This window comes from Anabrus simplex, chromosome 1 (assembly GCF_040414725.1).
Source record: "Anabrus simplex isolate iqAnaSimp1 chromosome 1, ASM4041472v1, whole genome shotgun sequence".
Taxonomy (NCBI): Eukaryota; Metazoa; Arthropoda; class Insecta; order Orthoptera; family Tettigoniidae; genus Anabrus; species Anabrus simplex.
Genome location: NC_090265.1, coordinates 1069441621 through 1069461395, shown reverse-complemented (window position 1 = coordinate 1069461395; position 19775 = coordinate 1069441621). Strand labels below are relative to the sequence as shown.

General features: G+C 39.6%; 1 protein-coding gene across 1 annotated transcript in view; it reads right to left on the bottom strand.

The window, feature by feature from the left end:
* Nucleotides 1–19775, bottom strand: part of LOC136857981 (3'-5' RNA helicase YTHDC2) — a 587467-nt gene that overhangs the window by 251400 nt on the left and 316292 nt on the right. The window contains exon 21 of the mRNA XM_067137136.2: nucleotides 12932–13137. Coding sequence (XP_066993237.2) covers nucleotides 12932–13137 — 206 coding nt within the window. The remainder of the gene's footprint in view (nucleotides 1–12931; nucleotides 13138–19775) is intronic.

Genomic DNA, 19775 nt, shown 5'->3' with positions numbered 1-19775 from the left:
TTCACCAATGTGTGTCTTTGTCTTTCATATTTTCTGATGTTCTACCACATACCTTTTTTGCACATCCAACCAGTGCTTCCTTAAATCTTTTCCATTCATCTTCAACATTCCCCCTCTCTGTCCTGGTTACCAAGGGTATTATTTTCCTTTGAAATTCTTCCTGTATGCTTTTCTCCTTCAACTTCCATACTTTAATTCTTTTCTCTCTTCTTAATGGGGGTTTTTTCAATCTTTCCCACTTTCAGTTTTCCTATCACAACTCTATGATCTCCACCGAAGGCTTCTTCAGGCATGGTTGTAACATCTAAAAGGTTCTTCAGGTGTTCTTTCTCTATGATTATATAGTCAATCAGGCCTTTCTTCATCTATCTCCCCAACCATACCTTGTAATCTTCTGACTGTTCTTCTTCCTAAACGAGGTGTTTCTAAACTATCATTCGGTTCCTCATGCAAACATCCACCAACAACTCGCCTTCTGGATTTACATTTCCATATTCTAATGGCCCTACATCTTCCTTTCCTTGTCTTTCCATTCCAAGTTGTGCATTTAGATCTCAATAGCACTTCCTTATCTTCTACCTGTCTCTCCATTCCTCCAAAAAGTCCTCTAGATGTTCATCTAAGCAACCCATTTGAAAAAAATCTTTCATGCCATTTTCAAACTGGAGTCTCATCACCATCATCCTATCGCTGACGTATTTTGTAGATTCCACATATTCTTGGATTTCTTTTCTAAATATGATGGCCACTCCATTTTTTGCTTTACGTTCTCTGCTGTAATACACAGCCTGTATCCTTCTTTCAGAGGAATCTCTCCTGTCTCACACAGTCCAAGTATGGCTATATCTTTTTCTTTCATGAAGTCAACCAGTTCTTCTGTCTTTCTCGCCAGTGTCAGGACATTTACTGTCGCACCCTTGATGTAGTTTGGTGCTGGTTGCCCACTTCTGACAGTTCCCCCAGCACCCAAAGAGCTGCGCATCGCTTTTAGCAGGGGACGCCCTAACCTTTTCCGAGGCACCATATCTGCTTTATCCATATAGGCTATTATTACGACGGACTCGCCACACCCAAAGGCACTTTATACCTACTGCCAGATTCAAAATTAGGCTGCCCCCAACATGGAGACAGATGCCTTTCGTAGCCACTCCTCTGGAGTAAAGACGCTATGGGTTTGCCCCTTCCGCCATCTCAACCATACCGAAGTTCATCTTCTCTGCTATAGATGCCGCTGAGGACTTGGCACCCATAACCCAGGGCAAGTGCCCTCCATATTTATGACCCCCTGAGAGAGGGTGTCCCAGTACTTTAAAGCCACCAGGAATTGGGCTACCTGTTGGTCCACGGGTTGTATTGGGTATTTCAAGCAGCCCTACATACTGTAGGGGCCCCCTATGCACCACCTGGGGACGCGCTCTGTAGGGGTCAGGTTCTCCTGGTTACTTTCGGAAGTTAACTTTACCCAGTTACCTAAACCCCTCATGTTAATTGGGTGATGTTAACAGTCACAACAGCTTGTGGGATACAGGTATAAGGAGAAGAGCAATAGAAACGTTACTGGATAAATTTGATGTGATGTTATTAAACTCGACAAACCCTTCCTGTTATGACCTAGCTCACAGCACATATAGCAGTACAGACTTAACCATTTGCACACCTGACGTCTCTCATCCATTCAACTGGTCTGTTTATTCTACTCTGTATGGAAGGGACCATTTTGCTATTGTAATTAGTCATGTCAATTCTTCACCTACTTCTCAAGCTTACCGAACAAAGTGGAATTATGGAAAAAGCTAATTGGTAACTGTTTAGAAATAAAGTGAATAATCTTTTAAATTGTCTAACATTACCAAGTGAATTCTCTAATAAGCATATTAATAATACAATTAGTGATTTCACAGAAGTAATAATCCAATCCGCAGATTCCTCTATCCCCAAAGTAATGATAGACTCTTCAAGAAAAAGTTCCCTGGTGGAATAAATCTTGCAAGGAGGATATAAAAAATAAAAACCGTGCCTTTTATATTTACTGAAAAAGCCCACTCCTGAAAATAGAATAAATTATAAAAAATGGCCTATAGAGCAATAGCTAGCAAAGAAATTAAACAAAGTAAAACAAACTCTTGGCTGACATTTCTTTCCTCATTAACTGCAAAATTCCACAAAAGGTCATGTGGGATAAAATCAAAAGAATAAGTGGCAAATACCATCAATTCAAAATCACAGCTCTCAGAAACCCAGTTGATGGATCCTTCATAAATGATCCTCCTCAACACATAGCTGATACATTGGCAAATACTTTCTCTGAAATTTTGAGTGACAACAATTGCGAGTTTGAATTTCTCCACACAAAGACACCTTGTAAAGTGATACACTTAGAAGAAGCTTCCACTGACTCTGGTCAGGTTATTAATGATACTTTACAATTGCAAGAACTGAACTTGACAAATGTGGAAGATCCAGCCCTGGTCCTGATGCTATTCTTCACGAGTTTTTAAACCAGCTTCCACTCAATGCATTACATTACCTGGTTGCAATATTCAACCATACATGGAACACTAAGGTTTGCGTAGGTATGTCCAGCACATTAAATTTTTCAGCCCTGTACAAAGAGGATTTCGAGAAGCTCATTCAAGTATAGACTACTTAATCAACCTAGAATCCGAAACCTGGAACGCGTTTTTCAACAAGCAGCATCTCAGTGCAGTCAGTTTAGACATTGCATAAAGATTACATTGTGAGAATATTGATGAGAAACAAGATTTCAGGAAATATGTAGCACTTTATTTTTAATTTTCTTCAGGATCGACGAATTCAAGTCAGAGCAAATAGAATTTTATCAAAAGAAGTTGCCATCAATAACAGAATCCCACAAGGATCAGTCATCAGCTTCACATTATTCCTAGTAGCAATAAACAGCATTGTTTACAATGTCAGTTCACCAGTAAAGACCTGACGATTTGACAATATTTTGTGCAGGAAAGAACGTTCTTACAACTCAAGAATTACTACAAGAAAGCATTGGAAACATCCAAAAGTGGGCTAAACACACAGGTTTCAAGTTTTCAAAAACCAAAACCAAATGTATATTGTCCTCTAAAAGAAAACCAACAGTTACGAACCCATCTTATACACGGATAATCACAAAATTTAATTAATCAACAGTTGATTTTACACCCATTTAAAAAAATCATCTAAAAATTGCCTTTCTTCTACTAATGACTGTGCAAAGTGAGGTATAAGCAATTCCTAACTCTTCAGCTATTTCAATTTTAGTTTTATATCTATTACTGTCCACTTGTCTGGCACAGTCAGCATCGAGGCCTTTGGTTCAGAGGGTCCCGAGTTTGATTCCCGGCCAGGTCAGAAATTTTTTTTCTGGCTCGGGTACTAGTTGTCTGCATTTGTCCCAACACTCCTCTTCATACTCAGACAACACACTACCAACCACCACAGAAACACGCAATAGTGATTACATCCCTCCCCATAATGTTGTGCCAGGAAGGACATTCAGTCATAAAACAGGGCTAAATCCACATGTGTGACACAGTTCGCATCGGCAACCTCACAGGTGTGGGAAAAGCGGTAGAAAAAGAAGACTGTCCTCTTCCTGTATCTCGTCCATTGTTAACTTTTCTCTTTCAGATCTCCGTAGTCTACTGACAGCAACGTACAATTTCTACTGATAGAAACACAGTTTTCATTATTCTATATGACAAAGATCAGTTCTCGGCATCATTTTAATGTGTCTCATTTTCATTACCTGCTTACAGTTAAAATAGAAGCGTGTACTTGCAGATATTTACATCGATCATTTAGAACATTCTCACATCATTGGTAAGATTAATGTCATTCAACATTGGGCTCGCTATGTGGAGGACACATTTACTATTTTACTCTCGTATTACTAACAGCAACACAGTACTTGAACTTCTCAACTTGACTGATCCACATATAAAATTCAACATAGAGTCAGAAAACAATAATGCCCTTAATTACCTGTATTTAACCATTACACACAACTACAACAACACTTTATCCTTTAATATATACAGAAAACCCATGCACACCATCAATACCAGACATGCACCCAGACTGAGCTCGATAGCTGCAGTCGCTTAAGTGTGGCCAGTATCCAGTAATCGAGAGATAGTGGGTTTGAGCCCCACTGTCGGAAGCCCTGAAGATGCTTTTCCATGGTTTCCCATTTTCACACCAGGCAAATGCTGGGGCTGTACCTAAATTAAAGCCACGGCCGCTTCCTTCCAATTCCTAGGCCTATCCTATCCCATCGTCGCCATAAGACCTACCTGTGTCGGCGCGACGTAAAGCTAATAGCAATAACATGCACCCAGACATACATAAGAAAGCAGCTTACAATAGTATGGTACTCAGAATATTGACTGTTTCTTTATTGCGCAAAAATTCAAAAAATAACGTTATTTACAACATTGCAGAATGCAATGGCTTCAATCCCTCAGGGAAGCCTGCTAATCCCTAGAGGGTGCGTCCCTGGGTGGGAGATAGGGGGATCCTACAATTCAGTAGGGCTGGTTGAAATACCCAATACAATCCACGGACCAACAGGCAGCCCAGTTTTTGGGGGCTTTGAAATACTGGGACACCCTCTCTCCAAAGGTCACAAATATGGAGGGCCCAAGCCCAGGGTATGGGTGAAGACCCCAACGGGATCAGTGTTGGAGAAGGTGGACTTCGGTACTGCTTTGGTGGCGGAAGAGAGAAACTTGTAGCGTCTATACTCCAGAGAAGCGGCTACAGAAGGCGTCTGTACTCCAGTGGAACAGCCTAAAATAATGCCTGGCAGTAGGAATAAAATGCCTTTGGGAGTGGTGACCCCATCCTAATAATTGCCTATATATGGTATGGTATGGTACTAGGAAATTAACCTCAGAAAAGGTTAGGGCGTCCCCTGCTTAAAGTGACGTGCAGTTCTCAGGGTATGTGGGGAACTGTGAGAAATGGGCGACCAGTAACCAAGATTAAGATAGCAATAGCAAATCTTATGACCCTGACAGGAAAGGTGGATTTCATGAAGAACGAGAAGGTGGAAATGATGGGGCTGAGTAAAGTGAAATGGAAAGGTAACGGAAGGAAGAAATTGAGGAAAGGATACACAGTATACTGGAGTGATGTCCAAGAGGCAATAAACGGAGTGGGCCTAATCATTTCGAAGCAATTGGAGGAGTATGCTGAAGTGTTAGAATGTGTGAGTGACAGAATAATGAAGATTAGACTAAAGATGTAGAATGAAGTGATGGACTTCATACAAGCGTATGCACCACAGACAGGAAACAAAGAAGAAGATATTGAAGGATTCTTGGAGAAATACTGTAATAAAGAGAAATTTCAGGTGTGGAAGTGGTTATTATGGAAGATCTGAATGCACAGGTCAGAAACTAGAAACAAGGAAAGGAAGAAGTAACTGAACCATATGGATATGGGAAAAAAGAATCATGAAGGAGAGGAACTAGTGGACTTCTGTGAAAGGAATGGACTTATAGTGGGGAATACATGGTTTTGAAAGAAAAACAGCAGGAAAATTATGAGATATGGATGGGGTGACAAAAGAACAAAATCAGTGATTGACTACTTTTTGGTGGAAAGGACAAATCACAGGAAGTTGATGGATGTGACAGCTTCACCAGGAGAAGCATTTGATGGGGACCATAGAGTTGTGGAGGCAAAATTATGGTTGGGACAAATGGAAAAACTAAAAGAGGTAAGAGAAAACAAAATAAAAGTATGGAAATTGAAAGACAAAATGTACAGGAAGATTTTCAGGAGAGATTGAAGCAGCAAATTCCAGTTACTGAACTGGAAAATGTAGAAGAGGAGTGGGCCAATTTAAAAAAGGCATTTGTTAGTGCAGCAGAGAGTGCTTGTGCCACGACATCTAAAAGAGTGAAAGAAAAGAAGACACCATGGTGGAATGAGGAAGTGATGAAAGTGGCAAAAGAAAAGAAGATAGCCTGGTGAGAATGGAACCGAGATCGAACAGAAGAAAGCAAAAGGAAGTATCTCAACAGCAAACGGAGATGTAAAAAGGTGGTAGGAGAAGAAAAAAGAAGAGTTGGGAAGAATTTACACAAAAAATGGAAGCGAATGTAAGTGGCAGTAAAAGGATGCTGTTTGGACTTGTAAGAAGTAAGAGGACAGAAAGAGTTACCACAAAGCTAAGCTAGTGAAAAAGGAAGATGGAGAACTGTTAACACACCCAGAAGAGATAAAGAGAAGATGGAAGGAGTATTCTGATAAGCTATTGAATGCAAACAACTGTACAGGGGAGATAGAAGCAATACAGTGTGTGGAGTTAGCGGTACAAAAAATGAAGATGGAAAAAGCAACAGGGATGGATGAAATCAGTGTGGAAATTATAAAGACTGCTGGACCTGTTGGTATGCAATGGTTGTACAGACTACTACAGGAAAGTGTATGTGGAAACACAAATGTGTACCAGAAGACTGGAAAAAAGGGATAATAATACCAGTGTTTAAGAAAGGGGGCAAGAAAGTTGGTGGTAACTACAGAAGGTAGTTAAAATACTGGAAAGGATATTAGAAAGAAGAATGAGAAGAAAGACTGAAGGAGAGCTACAGGAGGAACAACATAGTTTCAGGAGTGGAAGATCTACAGTGGAACCAATCTTTAGCATGAGACAGTTGATGGAAAAGAACTGGGAATATGGAAAGGATCTGGTCATGACTTTCATAGATATAGAAAAGGCATGATAGTTTTCCCAGAGAGAAGGTTTGGGAAATCATGGTTAAAAAGAGACTCAGAAGAGAAATGTTAGAAATGGTGCAAGGAATGTATAACTGTGTTAGCAGAGTTGGTTGGAAAGACAGAATGGTTTAGGAATAAGACTGGACTAAGATAGGGGAGTGTGCTGTCACCACTTTTATTTATTATGGTCATGGACGAAATTGTAAAGGAAACAAAGGAAGCCTATGGAAATAAAGAGAATAAGATACTGCTATTTGCAGATGATGATGTGATCTGGGGAAAGGACAGCATGTACCATGTACCCATACTGACTTATGCAGCTGAGACTTGGACTTTGGGGTGGGATTATGTTTGGTCAACGTACACATTTAATTCCTATCCGGGGTAACATGATTGGTCTGGTATACAGACGATACTGTAACTGGAGTATTTGGTGCCACTATGGGTGAGGGCTTTACACTAGTGGACGACAATGCTTGAGCCCATCTGTTTCTTGAGACACATGGTGTAAAATGAATGCTGTGACTGGCATATTATGCAAACTTAAACTGTGTTAAATATGCAAAATGAAGGGAGCAATTGCCCACTGATCTAATCCTCCTGATAACATTCCTTAACCGACTGAAGATGCTATCTAAGAGTGGGATAATCTGCCCCAAAAGAAGTTGGGATTCTTTGGTGCCGAGTATGCCTTGTCATGTTCAAGCATGCCCCAAGGCCCAAGGTGGTTATACATGTTACAGTGGAGCCTCGATTGTCTGTTCCCGGAAACAGTTTTTCCGGATAATTTGTTTAAATTACAGGGTCCCTCGAACATCCTAATTGAATCAAGTTTTAAAAATCCTGTATGTCTTGAAAAAACTAAGTCCTGTATCAACCATCCAGAAATTTTGGCCCCGTAAATGCTAAATCCTTAATAAAGTGCCTTTTAAGATGGGAAGAATTGAATAATGCATCTGGGAACTCTTGAGAATTGATACTAGCATCCGTAACCATATTTTCGAGTACAACACAAGATAACCTAACCTGTATTGGCAGCCTTTGGTACTGTTTGTGAAGTCGTCCGAGCTGCGCCATGTTTGTTCTATCGCAAACTGGGTAACAAACATTCATTGAGCAAATAACAAGGGATGATTTAAAAAAAAAAAAGGATTTCCCAATCATGTTGTGCACTTCTGTATTGGGTGTGCTTTACTTTATGTTTCTTCTTTTGATTTTGGCCTACTTTGGACTGCAGGAAACTACTGGTTTACTGGTTTGTCTTTTCTTTTCCTTCCACAATCTTTTCATCCATGAATGTTGTGTTTTACTTAATTAGATTAGAGAAAAAGCTACTAGTGATCGATTGTTGATTGGCTTAGAATTATTTAGGACCATACTTTTCAACGACGTTGGCTGAACAAAGTTACTAACGTGAAAAATTATCACAGGACAGTGACAAAGTTTCCGCATTGAAACTGAATTAAAATATCGAGATTTTTAAGTAATTTAATTAGTGTAGGAGTTTTTGTACAATTATAATAATAATTCAAATCATGAGATATATCGTTTTGTTAGGCACTGATCATATTGGATATCAGTAGCAAATTGTTAACTTATTGATCATTACCATTATCAAGACCATCTTAAGGATAGGGATGTTTTTGCCAAATGAATAAACAATTGATTTTAGCTGCATTTTAATTTTTTTGTTTCATTTCAATGTCCTATATGTACCTCCATCCTTTCCATGTTTACCCACATACCCTCGGAATGAAAGTGTCTTATTATGGGCACATACATGTAACAAAATAAAAAGTGCACTAAACTGGAACAATGCAAAATTTATCTTCAGCACTAATTGAAGAGTAATCGTTAATGTCATTCTCAGGGCGTTTCTTATGTATGAGAACTATCTTGGATATTGTCCATTCTTCATGATCTGAGGATTTTACCGAACAACTTTGTGATTGGGCCTTCTGGATTCATACATGGCATCTGAAATATCTAATTAGTAACACCGTCCTCTTCAAGACACTTGTCCTTCTTGAGCTCATGGACCTCTAATTGAAATGGGCAATAAGCATTCAGTCATTTGTACATTCGTCTCAACACCATTGAGAATTTCCTCAGAAGTAAAGTTAACCTGACTGGTGCAGAGATCTGTTAAAATCTGTGACAACATGTAGCATCTTTCTTTATCAGCTTATCAAGTTCCGCATATTATATCCTGTTTCTTGTCTCAGGTGTCAGGACTTATCTTTTACTTTATCTTTTGTCTATGAAGCCTCATGATTATTTTGACAATTTCTCTACCTTTTTTGTAGCCTGTTTAATATTAGCCACCATTGTTGTTTAAAATTTATCCTAACATATGCCAAACAAATCTACTGGGGATGGAGTTCTTGACAGCTATATGCCATTTCATATTAGCAATGCCTTATACTATGAAAAATATGCAAATATACCGTATTTCACGGCATAATCGTCGCACTTTTTATACCAAAATTTTCGAAAAAAATTGTAGGGTGCGACCATTATACGATGAATATTTAATACCAGTATTTGTATTACTCAAAAAATGTATTTATAACTAAATTGTATTTGATACAAATTTAAGATGCACGTAATACTCGCGTTTACACATCAAAATAATTAAAATAGTCTAAAACAAAATTCATAATTTTTCGCAACAATTCGGCGAACGTTTTTCCAACCTGAAAATAAAAATGAACTTATTAAGTTAATTTGTCATTAATTTGAGTATTAAAGTTAAAATATTACACTTGCAAAAAATTATCGCTTTGTTGTGAAATGCGGACTTACCGGTACGCAATTTATTCCAAATCTTCGGTGTCGCTATCGCAGGTTTCGCTATCTGATGCGCCGTCCTCGCCTCTGTTAATACCAGTATCAGATTCTTCGTCTCCCTGCCACACTGCGTCATCTTCGGAACCGTCTAGTGCATTCGAAATCCCAGTCCTTTTGAAGCTCTTGGAGACTAGTTCAGGTGGTATAAGATCCCAACTCTTCTTCACCCACGAGCATAACAAGTCCAAGGGTGGACGCCTGATATTTCCGGCGGGCGTCAATTGCTGATCGCCGCTCATCATCCACTCGTTGTAAAATCGACGTAAGTGGTCTTTAAAGGGTTTGTTAACACATACGTCTAGTGGCTGCAAAGCAGATGTTAGGCCACCAGGAATGACTATCTGTCGTGTCTTATTTGTAGTGAGAATTTGCTTCACTTCGTTCACGAGGTGACGTCGGAAATTATCTAAAACAAGCAGAGCTGGTTGTTTTAGTAGTGCACCAGGTCTTCTATTCCACACAGTTTTAACCCAGTCCAGCATGAGTTCTACGTCCATCCAACCCTTTGGTTGCACTCGTACATGAATTCCACGGGGAAACTGTATATTCTTAGGCATCATTTTCCTCTTGAAAATGATGTAAGGCGGCAACTTTCTCCCGTCAGCTGTAATGGCTAGCATTGCCATGCATCGCAACTTCTCACTACCGCTGGTTTTCATTAATACACTCCGTGTAGCGCAATAGTGCTGTTGCGAGGTATATCAAAAAAGATTGGAGTCTGATCGGCATTACCGATTTGAGAAAGCAAGTACGAAGTTTCCTTGCGCAAACGTATGACAAATCGGTGAACATTTACAATCTTGTCCGTGTAATCAGCAGGCAACTTTTGGCTTAGTGTTGTTCTCCTTCGCACTGACAGATTGTGTCGTCGCATGAACCCCTTAATCCACTCACGAGTCGCCTTAAACTGAGTTACCGGTATGTTGTGTTTGCGCGCTACGGTATCTCCTGTCCCGTAATTTGTAACATTTCATATGATACACTGCAGCCATTGTTACGTATTTCACTGACGTACCTAAACACTTCTTCGTCAATTATAGGAAACTTCCCTGTTTTAGGACCTCTAAACGCGCGTCTAGAAGGGTTTGTGCTTTTTAGCTTGTTTTTTACTTTCCGCCAGTCACGCACCAACTTTTCACTCACAGAAAATTTTCTTTCTGCAGCTCTGTTCCCGTGCTGTTCAGCGAAGGCAATTACGCTTAGCTTGAAGCCCACAGAATAGTTTCTATATTTACCCATAATCGCTTATAAATGCTTCACACGTTAATGTTTTGCGATATAAATGACTTTCCGTAATTGTTCACTATTAAAACAAATTATTTCTGCAAACACCCAAAACACAAATTAAAAACTTAAGTTCTCACGCACACATGTCTACAGTAATCACGTAAATCTGAAACAAATAAATGCATCTGTGATCTGTCCATTCCAGAGCAGCCAATACTGTTAGGCAGCAAGGAAGCATGCAACAATTTATCAGTTTAGCTCGTTGGTTGCGACACACTACTGCGCTTGCGCAAAGCTCGCAAACCGGAGCTCTAGCTAGCGCGGTGTAGATCTACTGTATAGTTGACTGTATTCCGAGACGTCGGTAACAAACATTCATTTTTTTCAATTTATTTTAAACATACGGTAATTAGGTTAATATTTCTTCCCAGTTATTGATGATTTTACATTACATTACTGACGAGTTTATAAAATAAAACTTTAATAGCATTGACTGCTTGGATAAAAGTTTTCATCCCATGCCCGGACACTTATGACGTAGTAGTAAGATAAGAGTCTAGCGATGACAACTGAGACATCGTAAATAATTCGGCTGAATAATTCCGTGGAAATCTGCGTTATCGTCTTGGATTTCACTTCGTGCGCAATAACACAGGAGCCGGCCCCATGGTGTAGGGGTAGCGTACTTGCCTCTTACACGGAGGCCTCGGGTTCAATTCACGGCCGGGTCAGGGAATTTTACCTGTATCTGAGGGCTGGTTCGAGGTCCATTCAACCTACCTAGCCGGTATTTCCTGGCGACGTTGCCGATAAGCGATAACTTACAGCCTTACGTATTTCAAATGGGAACTCATAATATGTAGGTGGTGAATAAATAGTACACTGTCTCGCGACCACGTTGTCAAACTGCCGATAGTCTACCGGTAAGCCATGCGTCGTACATATACCGGTATTATTTATACGTTGTGCAACATGTCGCAAACGTGACTGTGTTGCCAAATTGCCCATAAACCATACACGTATTTAAATTGCGCATTCATGTGCAACTTACGTTGCAGTTCCATTGTCTTTTAACCAGATTAGTGAACAAAATTTGGACGTGCGACGATTATGTAATTAAAGGTTTAAAGTCAGATTTTTGTATTGAAAATAAAGGATGCGACGATTACGCGGTGGCGACGATTATGCCGTGAAATACGGTAGTATTTCTTGTCTGTATTTCCAATACACCCAGCATCCACAAGGATCCAGTTATATGTAGAACATGAATATCGATTTTTATTTTTTATTTAAGATGTTGTAGGTTCAATTATCTTGAGACACTGTGTCAATAGCTATGTCAGCATGACATCAGTCTGATGAACATTGTGAATGTGGTGTCTGTTCTCATGTTTTTGTAATTAATCAGAGGCACAGTCAAAAAGGAAGCAACCACAGCCAATGCTTCCAGAGAACTAATATAATTGTGATATCATAGAAAACTAAAATGGTTGAGTGAGATTCAGATCCACCTTTACTCACTTCTAACAAGACTGAGCAAATCCTGTTACAATCTTCCTGTGAGGGTTAAAATCCTCCATGGGAGATGCAAGAAATGATCCTTAACCAATCCGATGAGCATTTACAATACTAACTGCTAGATCATGAATGCTGCCAAAAAAAGGTTTATTTGAATTATGAACCAGCCCTCTTCTATATGTGAAAAGGCTGGAAAATGAATCCCCTAAAGACTGTTTACATTATCGACTGGTTATACAAAATGACCATATATTTCTCCAATAAAAATCTATGGGAAGTAGATGATTGTTGTTTAAAGGGACCTAACATCCAGGTCATCGGCCCCTATGGGAAGTAATTAACTAGACTTCGCACCAAAATGCAGAAGGAGAATTATAGACAAACATCATATCTTAGAGAAATCAGGCCTGACTGAGAAAGTTCTAATGACTGGACCACATAATGAGCAGGCAAATGAGGAGGAAATAATTGGTGAAAATGGAAAATCTTTGAGAAAGGTGAAGAAAATGTCTGTGAACAGGATTAAATGGGAACTCAGTTCAGTCTTAAGCTTCACATGGGCAACAAATTATAAAAATGTCTCAGTAGGTACCTGTGACCAAGGTTTAGCAGGAGCTCTCATACGACGCAGGAAAAGAGAGTGCCATTTCTGTCGCAGTTGCAGTGCTAAATGAGCTGCTTCAGCATCCACACGGAACACAACCCACTCATCCAGCTTCAAAGTTGTAGTCTGACCATCTGGACGCTCTTCTACCTCGCTGTCGCTCTCTGTCTCCAGAATACCCTCACCACGGTATACTAGTAACACAAAAGACAAATTTAAACCATTAGGATAATGTGGAATACATATTACAATTTATACAGCTATGTATTAAAAACAAAATATGGCCAACTGCTTATACATCAGGTTAACAAACAGATCACAAATGAATATTAAGGGGGGGGAGTCACATTTCTAAGGATGGAAATATGAAAAGGAATACACAATACCAGAAGACAATATTTTAGAGAGCCCTGATAAATGAGAGTAAAATTGTATGCAAAATTCTTAATAAGAACTTATTTCTAATGGTCCACCTATTAAAAACAAAACCAAAACAACAAAAACAAAAAAACAATTAAGACTATTCACTTAAAACTAAATTGTATACTTATATTAAAACTAGAACATGTTTCAACCCCTTTTTGGGCCATCTTCAGCGAGTAATTGCAGGAAAACATCTTAAAACTCATGAAATAAAGTAAAAGTAATTTTTTGGACAATGACACATTGAAAGTTTAAAAAATCCAACATGGTATCTTTTTCACAGTATAGAGAAATCTTCTTGTATACATTTCGACAGTGGTAAACGTTAATTTTCTTTTTATCATATTTTCTTGCCCAATATATTTCATGACTTTTAATATGCCCTTGTAAAATTATGAGACATTTTTTAAGTAAGTACGATTTTTACATTATTACTTGTTTGATATATACTTTAAATTATGTGACCAATTCTAAAAGGGGGTGGGGGGGTGACATCTGTTAGCTGAGGCGTGGTTATAGAAGAAAGTGACACAGGAGCGGTAACCCTTCTCTAACCTAAAAAAATAACCTGGTATCATCTCCTAACATAATTTCTTGTTAATATGTCTCGTGTGGTCCCTATCCCTTTCCATTTGAGGAAGGAGGAATTAGTTTACGAACTTCGTATTCGTAAATTGAATTCGACAGGAAGGGTTAGGGATGACGCGAGCTTGCTAAAGCAATCGCTTAATGTACCAATAGCCGTACCCAGCCTATCAACAGATGAAGTGTGTGCATCTATGACCACTGTTAAAGATAAACTTACCAAATTCAAAGCTATTCTTTTATCCTTTTATTCCTCTAAACCGTCTAATGCTCAGTTAACACGTGTGAAAGCCCAAGTGCAGCATTACGTGGACAGAATTCGCGACCTGTTAACTATTAATTTATCTGTAAACGAGCGACAAGAATGTGAGCTGTTATCAAAGTTTTCTGGTATTTTTGATAAAATTGTAGGCTTGCTAGAAGGCAATGCGCCATCTAGCTCCAGTTATGTAGTTAATGTGTCTGCTCCATCTGAAACTTGTGACAGTGACACTATCTCTGTATCAACTGCTTCACAAATTATTAATGTGGTAACTTGTGATAATGTTCCCCTGCCATCTTCTCCTGTTATATGTACAAGTGCTTCTTTGCCCGTGAATAGTGCCAGTGATGGTTCTCTTACACAAGTTGATATGTCTCTCATTCCTATGAGAAATGTTAATTCAACTGTACCTTTGTATCAACATTCTCTTGCAACACAAGCTGTTTCTCTTCTAAAAGTGCAAAGTTATCCCCGCGCCCAAGTGTCATCTGTATCAAACGCTTCGGTTGTTTCTCAAATGTGCGAAAATGTTTCGTAGATGCGAATATCTGCGCCAGTTTTATTGTAATCTAACTACAGTCCTAACCTCACTTTTAGTACTCCAATCATTTCCCAAGGGCGTATGAACCAAGATTACTATACAACTGTGATTCCTTCCCATAACCAATCCAGTCCTTCTCAGGTACCTATTACGCCTGCTGTTTCTCAAATGTTTGCTAATTTACCTCACCCGTTAAATGCTCCATTTAAGGGTATATCTTAGTTCACCGCTAATTCAATTGATGTGATCATTACATTTCTATATTTCTTGGTTGAATTTAAAGATCAGCGTATTGTATACTCTTTAAGTAGTGATAAATTCTTCCAAGTCTTATATCGACATGTATCTGGAGTCCTTTCTGAACATATCATAAGAGCTATTTCTGAAAAGTGGACAAGTGACAATTTCATGCGCATGTGCTTGATTTCTTTATCCCTTCCCATGCATTGTCTTCCTTGGTGCAAAAGCATTATTTTCGTGTGCAGCATTTGAATGAAACATTGTCTGAATATATTCAGGACATTAAGTTCAAAGCTAGGATTTTTATGCTGAACTATTCTGAGTCACAAATGGCTGCTAGCATTGTTGAGGGCCTTGCACCTAATTATCGGCCGTGTCTTGCTCTGTCACCACGACCTGCTACCTTCACTCAGCTGGAAGCTATCACTGTTTCTGCCGAAGGCATTAGGTATGCCGACCAGCTACGCGTTGCACTAGCTCCTCCTCCTATGAGCACGTCTTCTCAGGTCGCTAGTACCATTTCTTCTCCTTCCAAGCCACATAATTCCCGTGCATGCTACAATTGTGGCTCCACTGATCATTTCCAGCGGAACTGTCCTAAGATTGGGGCCTTAGGCAATTCAAAACCTACCATGTGTGGTCAACTTGAAAATTTTCAGAGGAATTGTCCTAAGATTGAGACCTTAGGCAATTCAAATCTTAACGTGGGTAGGGTTTCTTCCTTGAATAATTCTTGTAGATACTGTGGGTCGAAGACATTTTTCTAGACAGTGACCTCACAATTCTTCCAGGTCTGGGCATTCTGGTAATGGCAATTTCAGATGACTAACCGCCAATCCTTGTGCCAAACCTCATAGTGTATCTTCATGTTTCGTCTGCTATCGCTGTCAGTTGCATGATGACTTACCCAATCCTGTAGTTGATAAGCCTCTGTCTGCCCCTAGTGTCAATTTCCCACAATCTTGTGGTATTTCCGCTATTCCCCCGTGTAAATTGCTTTACGCATGCCTAGAAGTGAACAATAAACCTGTTTGTGCTTTAATTGATTCTGGTAGTAGCCTCACCTTGATGAGCAAAAGTTGGTATAACACTGTGAAATCTGTTTTTAAGTTCCCTTCCTTAAAACCTGTGTCTTCTAACCTGCCATACGGCTAACTCCAATTCATTGAATGTGATTGGAAGTCTGAGAATCCGTAATTTCACGTGGAAAATCCCGTGCTAGTGGCAAAAGACTTATCTTGTCCTTTCATTTTGGGTGCTAATTTTATTGTCAAAACTGGAATGATATTGGACCTTCTGTACGAGTTCCAATTTAAATTTTCTGTTATAACCTTTAACTTGTGTAATCGTTCTCCTATTCTTCCTATCATGTCAATGCTGTCCCTGAGGACACAAGTGAACCCAAAGCTTTCGACTTTAGTAATTTACCTGATGATCAAGCCAACCAACTTAGAAATCTTTGTGATATTTCCTGATGTGTTTACTGATAAGTTAGGTGTGACCAGTGTTTTGGAATATAAAATTGAAGTAACTGACAATGTACCTGTTTGTTCTCCTCCTACCGGTTGTCGCCTCCCAAGATGAAAGCCCTTAAGGCTATTATTGATCAAATGCTTGCTGATGGTGTAATACGTCACTCTAAATCTGCGTACTCTTCTCCCATTTTTCTTGTCCCTAAACCACAGGGTGGCTTTAGGCCTGTAATTGATTATAGGATGTTGAATAAGAGAGTTGTGCTTCAATTTGTTCCTCTCCCTGACTAACATTCTTGTTTCTCTTGGTTTGCTAATGCCAAAATTTTTACCACTTTCAATTTGAATCAGATACCTCTTGCTGAGGAATCAAAGCACCTCACTGCTTTTACCCCTGACTGGAACCTCTATGAATTTGAGCGCATACCATTTGTCTTTGCACAGGGAGCTGCAGTCCTTACTCGGCTCCTTGATAATGTTTTGTCAGACATTGAATTCCAATTAGTTTATAATTATTTGGACGATTTGGTAATTATTAGTGAAACTTTTGAAGAGCACATTATTCATCTCAATAAAGTCCTTGAAAGACTCCATAGAGCAGGACTAACTGTTAAGGCTAGCAAAGTTATTTTCGCACAGCCCCAGATGTCCTCCTTAGGACATATTGTGTCTGAAAAAGGTGTCTCTATTGATCAATCTCGTACTGCAGCAATTCAAAATTTCCCAACCCCTAAAGATGTCAAGGCTGTAGCTGGGTTTGTTGGCATGGTCAATTTCTTCCGTAAATTCATCCCCAATTTCGCTGAAAGAGCAGCCCCATTAAACGTCTTGACGAGAAAAGATGCTAAATTTGAGTGTAGTGATGCTCAACTTGAAGATTTCTATGATATGAAATCTGCCTTATGTAACGCTCCTGTGCTGGCGATGCCAGATTTTTCTAAACATTTCATTCTCCAAATTGATGCTTCATCTACAGGTATATCGGGTGTGCTCTTTTAGGAATTTGAAGATGGACCTCGTCCAATTTCTTATGCTTCCCATAGTCTCAATCCTGCTGAACGTAATTATTCCATCTATGAATTAGAAGCCTTAGCTCTTGTTTTCTCTCTAGAAAGATTTAGAATGTACCTCGAACACCTCCCATTTGATCTTGAAACCGATGATCAGGCGCTGAGTTGGGTACTGGCAAAACCAAGAAGGACAGGGCGTCTTGCGCGTTGGGCAGTACGCATCTCAGCTTTTCAAGAGACCCTCTTTTTCCATGGCCCAAACAAGACGCCGGTTAATGATCCTTTCAAATAGCTTACAGAGGCCATTCGTAAGGCATATAACTATCCAGAAATTGTGGATATTTACCTGGCTTGGGAATTGGTATCACAATTCCCTCGCACCATTGAGATGGAAACACTCCCTCACTCCATATTCTGTTGAATAGGGTGAGGACATCCTTGAGACATCTGTCTCTCAAATGCTTAAGCATTTGATTATGGATTTTGTCCGGCCCAGGAGCCGTATCTCAGCATAGCGCGAGTGCACTCTGCAACTTCCACTCCGTGAAGGGCACGTTTTAGGGATGCGAACCACTAGAGACAAAAGAGAGATGGTGTGCCTCTGCTTCGCGCTTAATTGGAAGAAATGCAGAGTCGTATGTCCTAGAGCTGGACGTACCTGTGAAATGTGACGTGATGTGGTCGGCAATGACTGAAGGAATCATAACTATATCTCCATTAATGGAGATTCCAGGTACTGAGGGCACATTCTGTACTCCGACAATACGGCAGAGTTTTGTCCACACTTGTGATGACTGTGTATGTGCCGTGATTGATGACACATACTTTTCCCACTTAGCATTTTTACTTTCTCGAATCCAAAAACGAGCCTTCGTGTGCAGACGTTTAAAAATGATATGATTGGCCATCGTAGGATTCAGACGATAATGCTTAAAAGCCCATCGGCGATCACGTATGACTGCTGCAATTTCATCCGTCCACCATGGGACGCGTTTCCGGTGACGAATACCGGATGCGGAAGGAATTGTTTCCTCCGCAGCAGCCAAAATTCCAGTAGTAATGGAAGAAACGTGGTAGTCAACAGACTCCAGCATATCGTCAGCCATCACTGTGCGTTTAGAAAATTCTGGCCAATTCGCCCGCCGAAGTAACTAGCTCTTAGGTACTTCGAATTGTCTTTGATTCAAGAGAGATATAGAGAGAGATAGAAATGCAAATGTGATTCTGATATAGCTGAGGATGACCTATGAAGGGTCGAAACCAGTCCGAGATTGTAATATTTTACAAGAAAATAAATGTATTGATTAGGTGGAATTTTTCTTTAAACATTAAAAATTAAATAATTTAAGTTCAACCAATTCAATACATAAAAGAAAGAAATGTAATTACATTCTTATTTAAATGGGACCGGTTTTGACCCTAGTCCAGGTCATCGTCAGCCGTAAAAACAAGTAGGCGAAATCACACAATGTTTATGAATATTGGAGAAATGGGTCAGTTTCACACTCTGTCAGGCACAAAGTCACAACACTATCAAATAATATATGAAGATTATAAATAAACTTGAAGTCACAGACGAATAGATTTGTAGAAGCAAACCGCCAGTTCCCGGTGATCAGCGCGGCACATTCAAGGTCATGCGCTGCGGTCTCGAACGCCAAAGTAGAGTGGAGAATGTCTTGAAGGTCCAATATTTGTCTCGGTTGCGGGAAGTTAAGTACGTATATAAAAAATATACGACGCAAATCAGTATAATTGAATGAGAACTTGTCCGCCGAGTATCCACTTTCAGTTGCAGAAACCTGAGGCGTTACACCAACCTGTGCGGCACTCGAGAAGAACTCAAGACGTCGATGAAGTTCGTAAAGAAGGTTGCATCCGTACGTAGAGAAAGTCGTCGTACTTTTCTCTACCAGAATACGATTTTTGTTCTATAACAGTAGTGAGTGTAGTGGGACTCTTACCTGGAGGTATGTTCAGAAATGTATATATAGTATCAATAATTTTATTGATGGTTAGTAGTGTGTATATTTGCCTTTGTAAATGACAAACGAGTAGGTCTCGTCAAGTAATAATTTGGTTGTTGTTAGTAGTGTGTATATTCGCCTTTGTAAATGACAAACGAGTAGGTCTTGTCAAGTAATGATTTGGTTGTTGTTAGTAGTGTGTATGTTTGCCTTTGTAAACGACAAACGAGTAGGTCTCGTCAAGTAATGATTTGGTTGTTGTTAGTAGTGTGTATATTTGCCTTTGTAAACGACAAACGAGTAGGTCTCGTGAAGTAATGATTTGGTTGTTG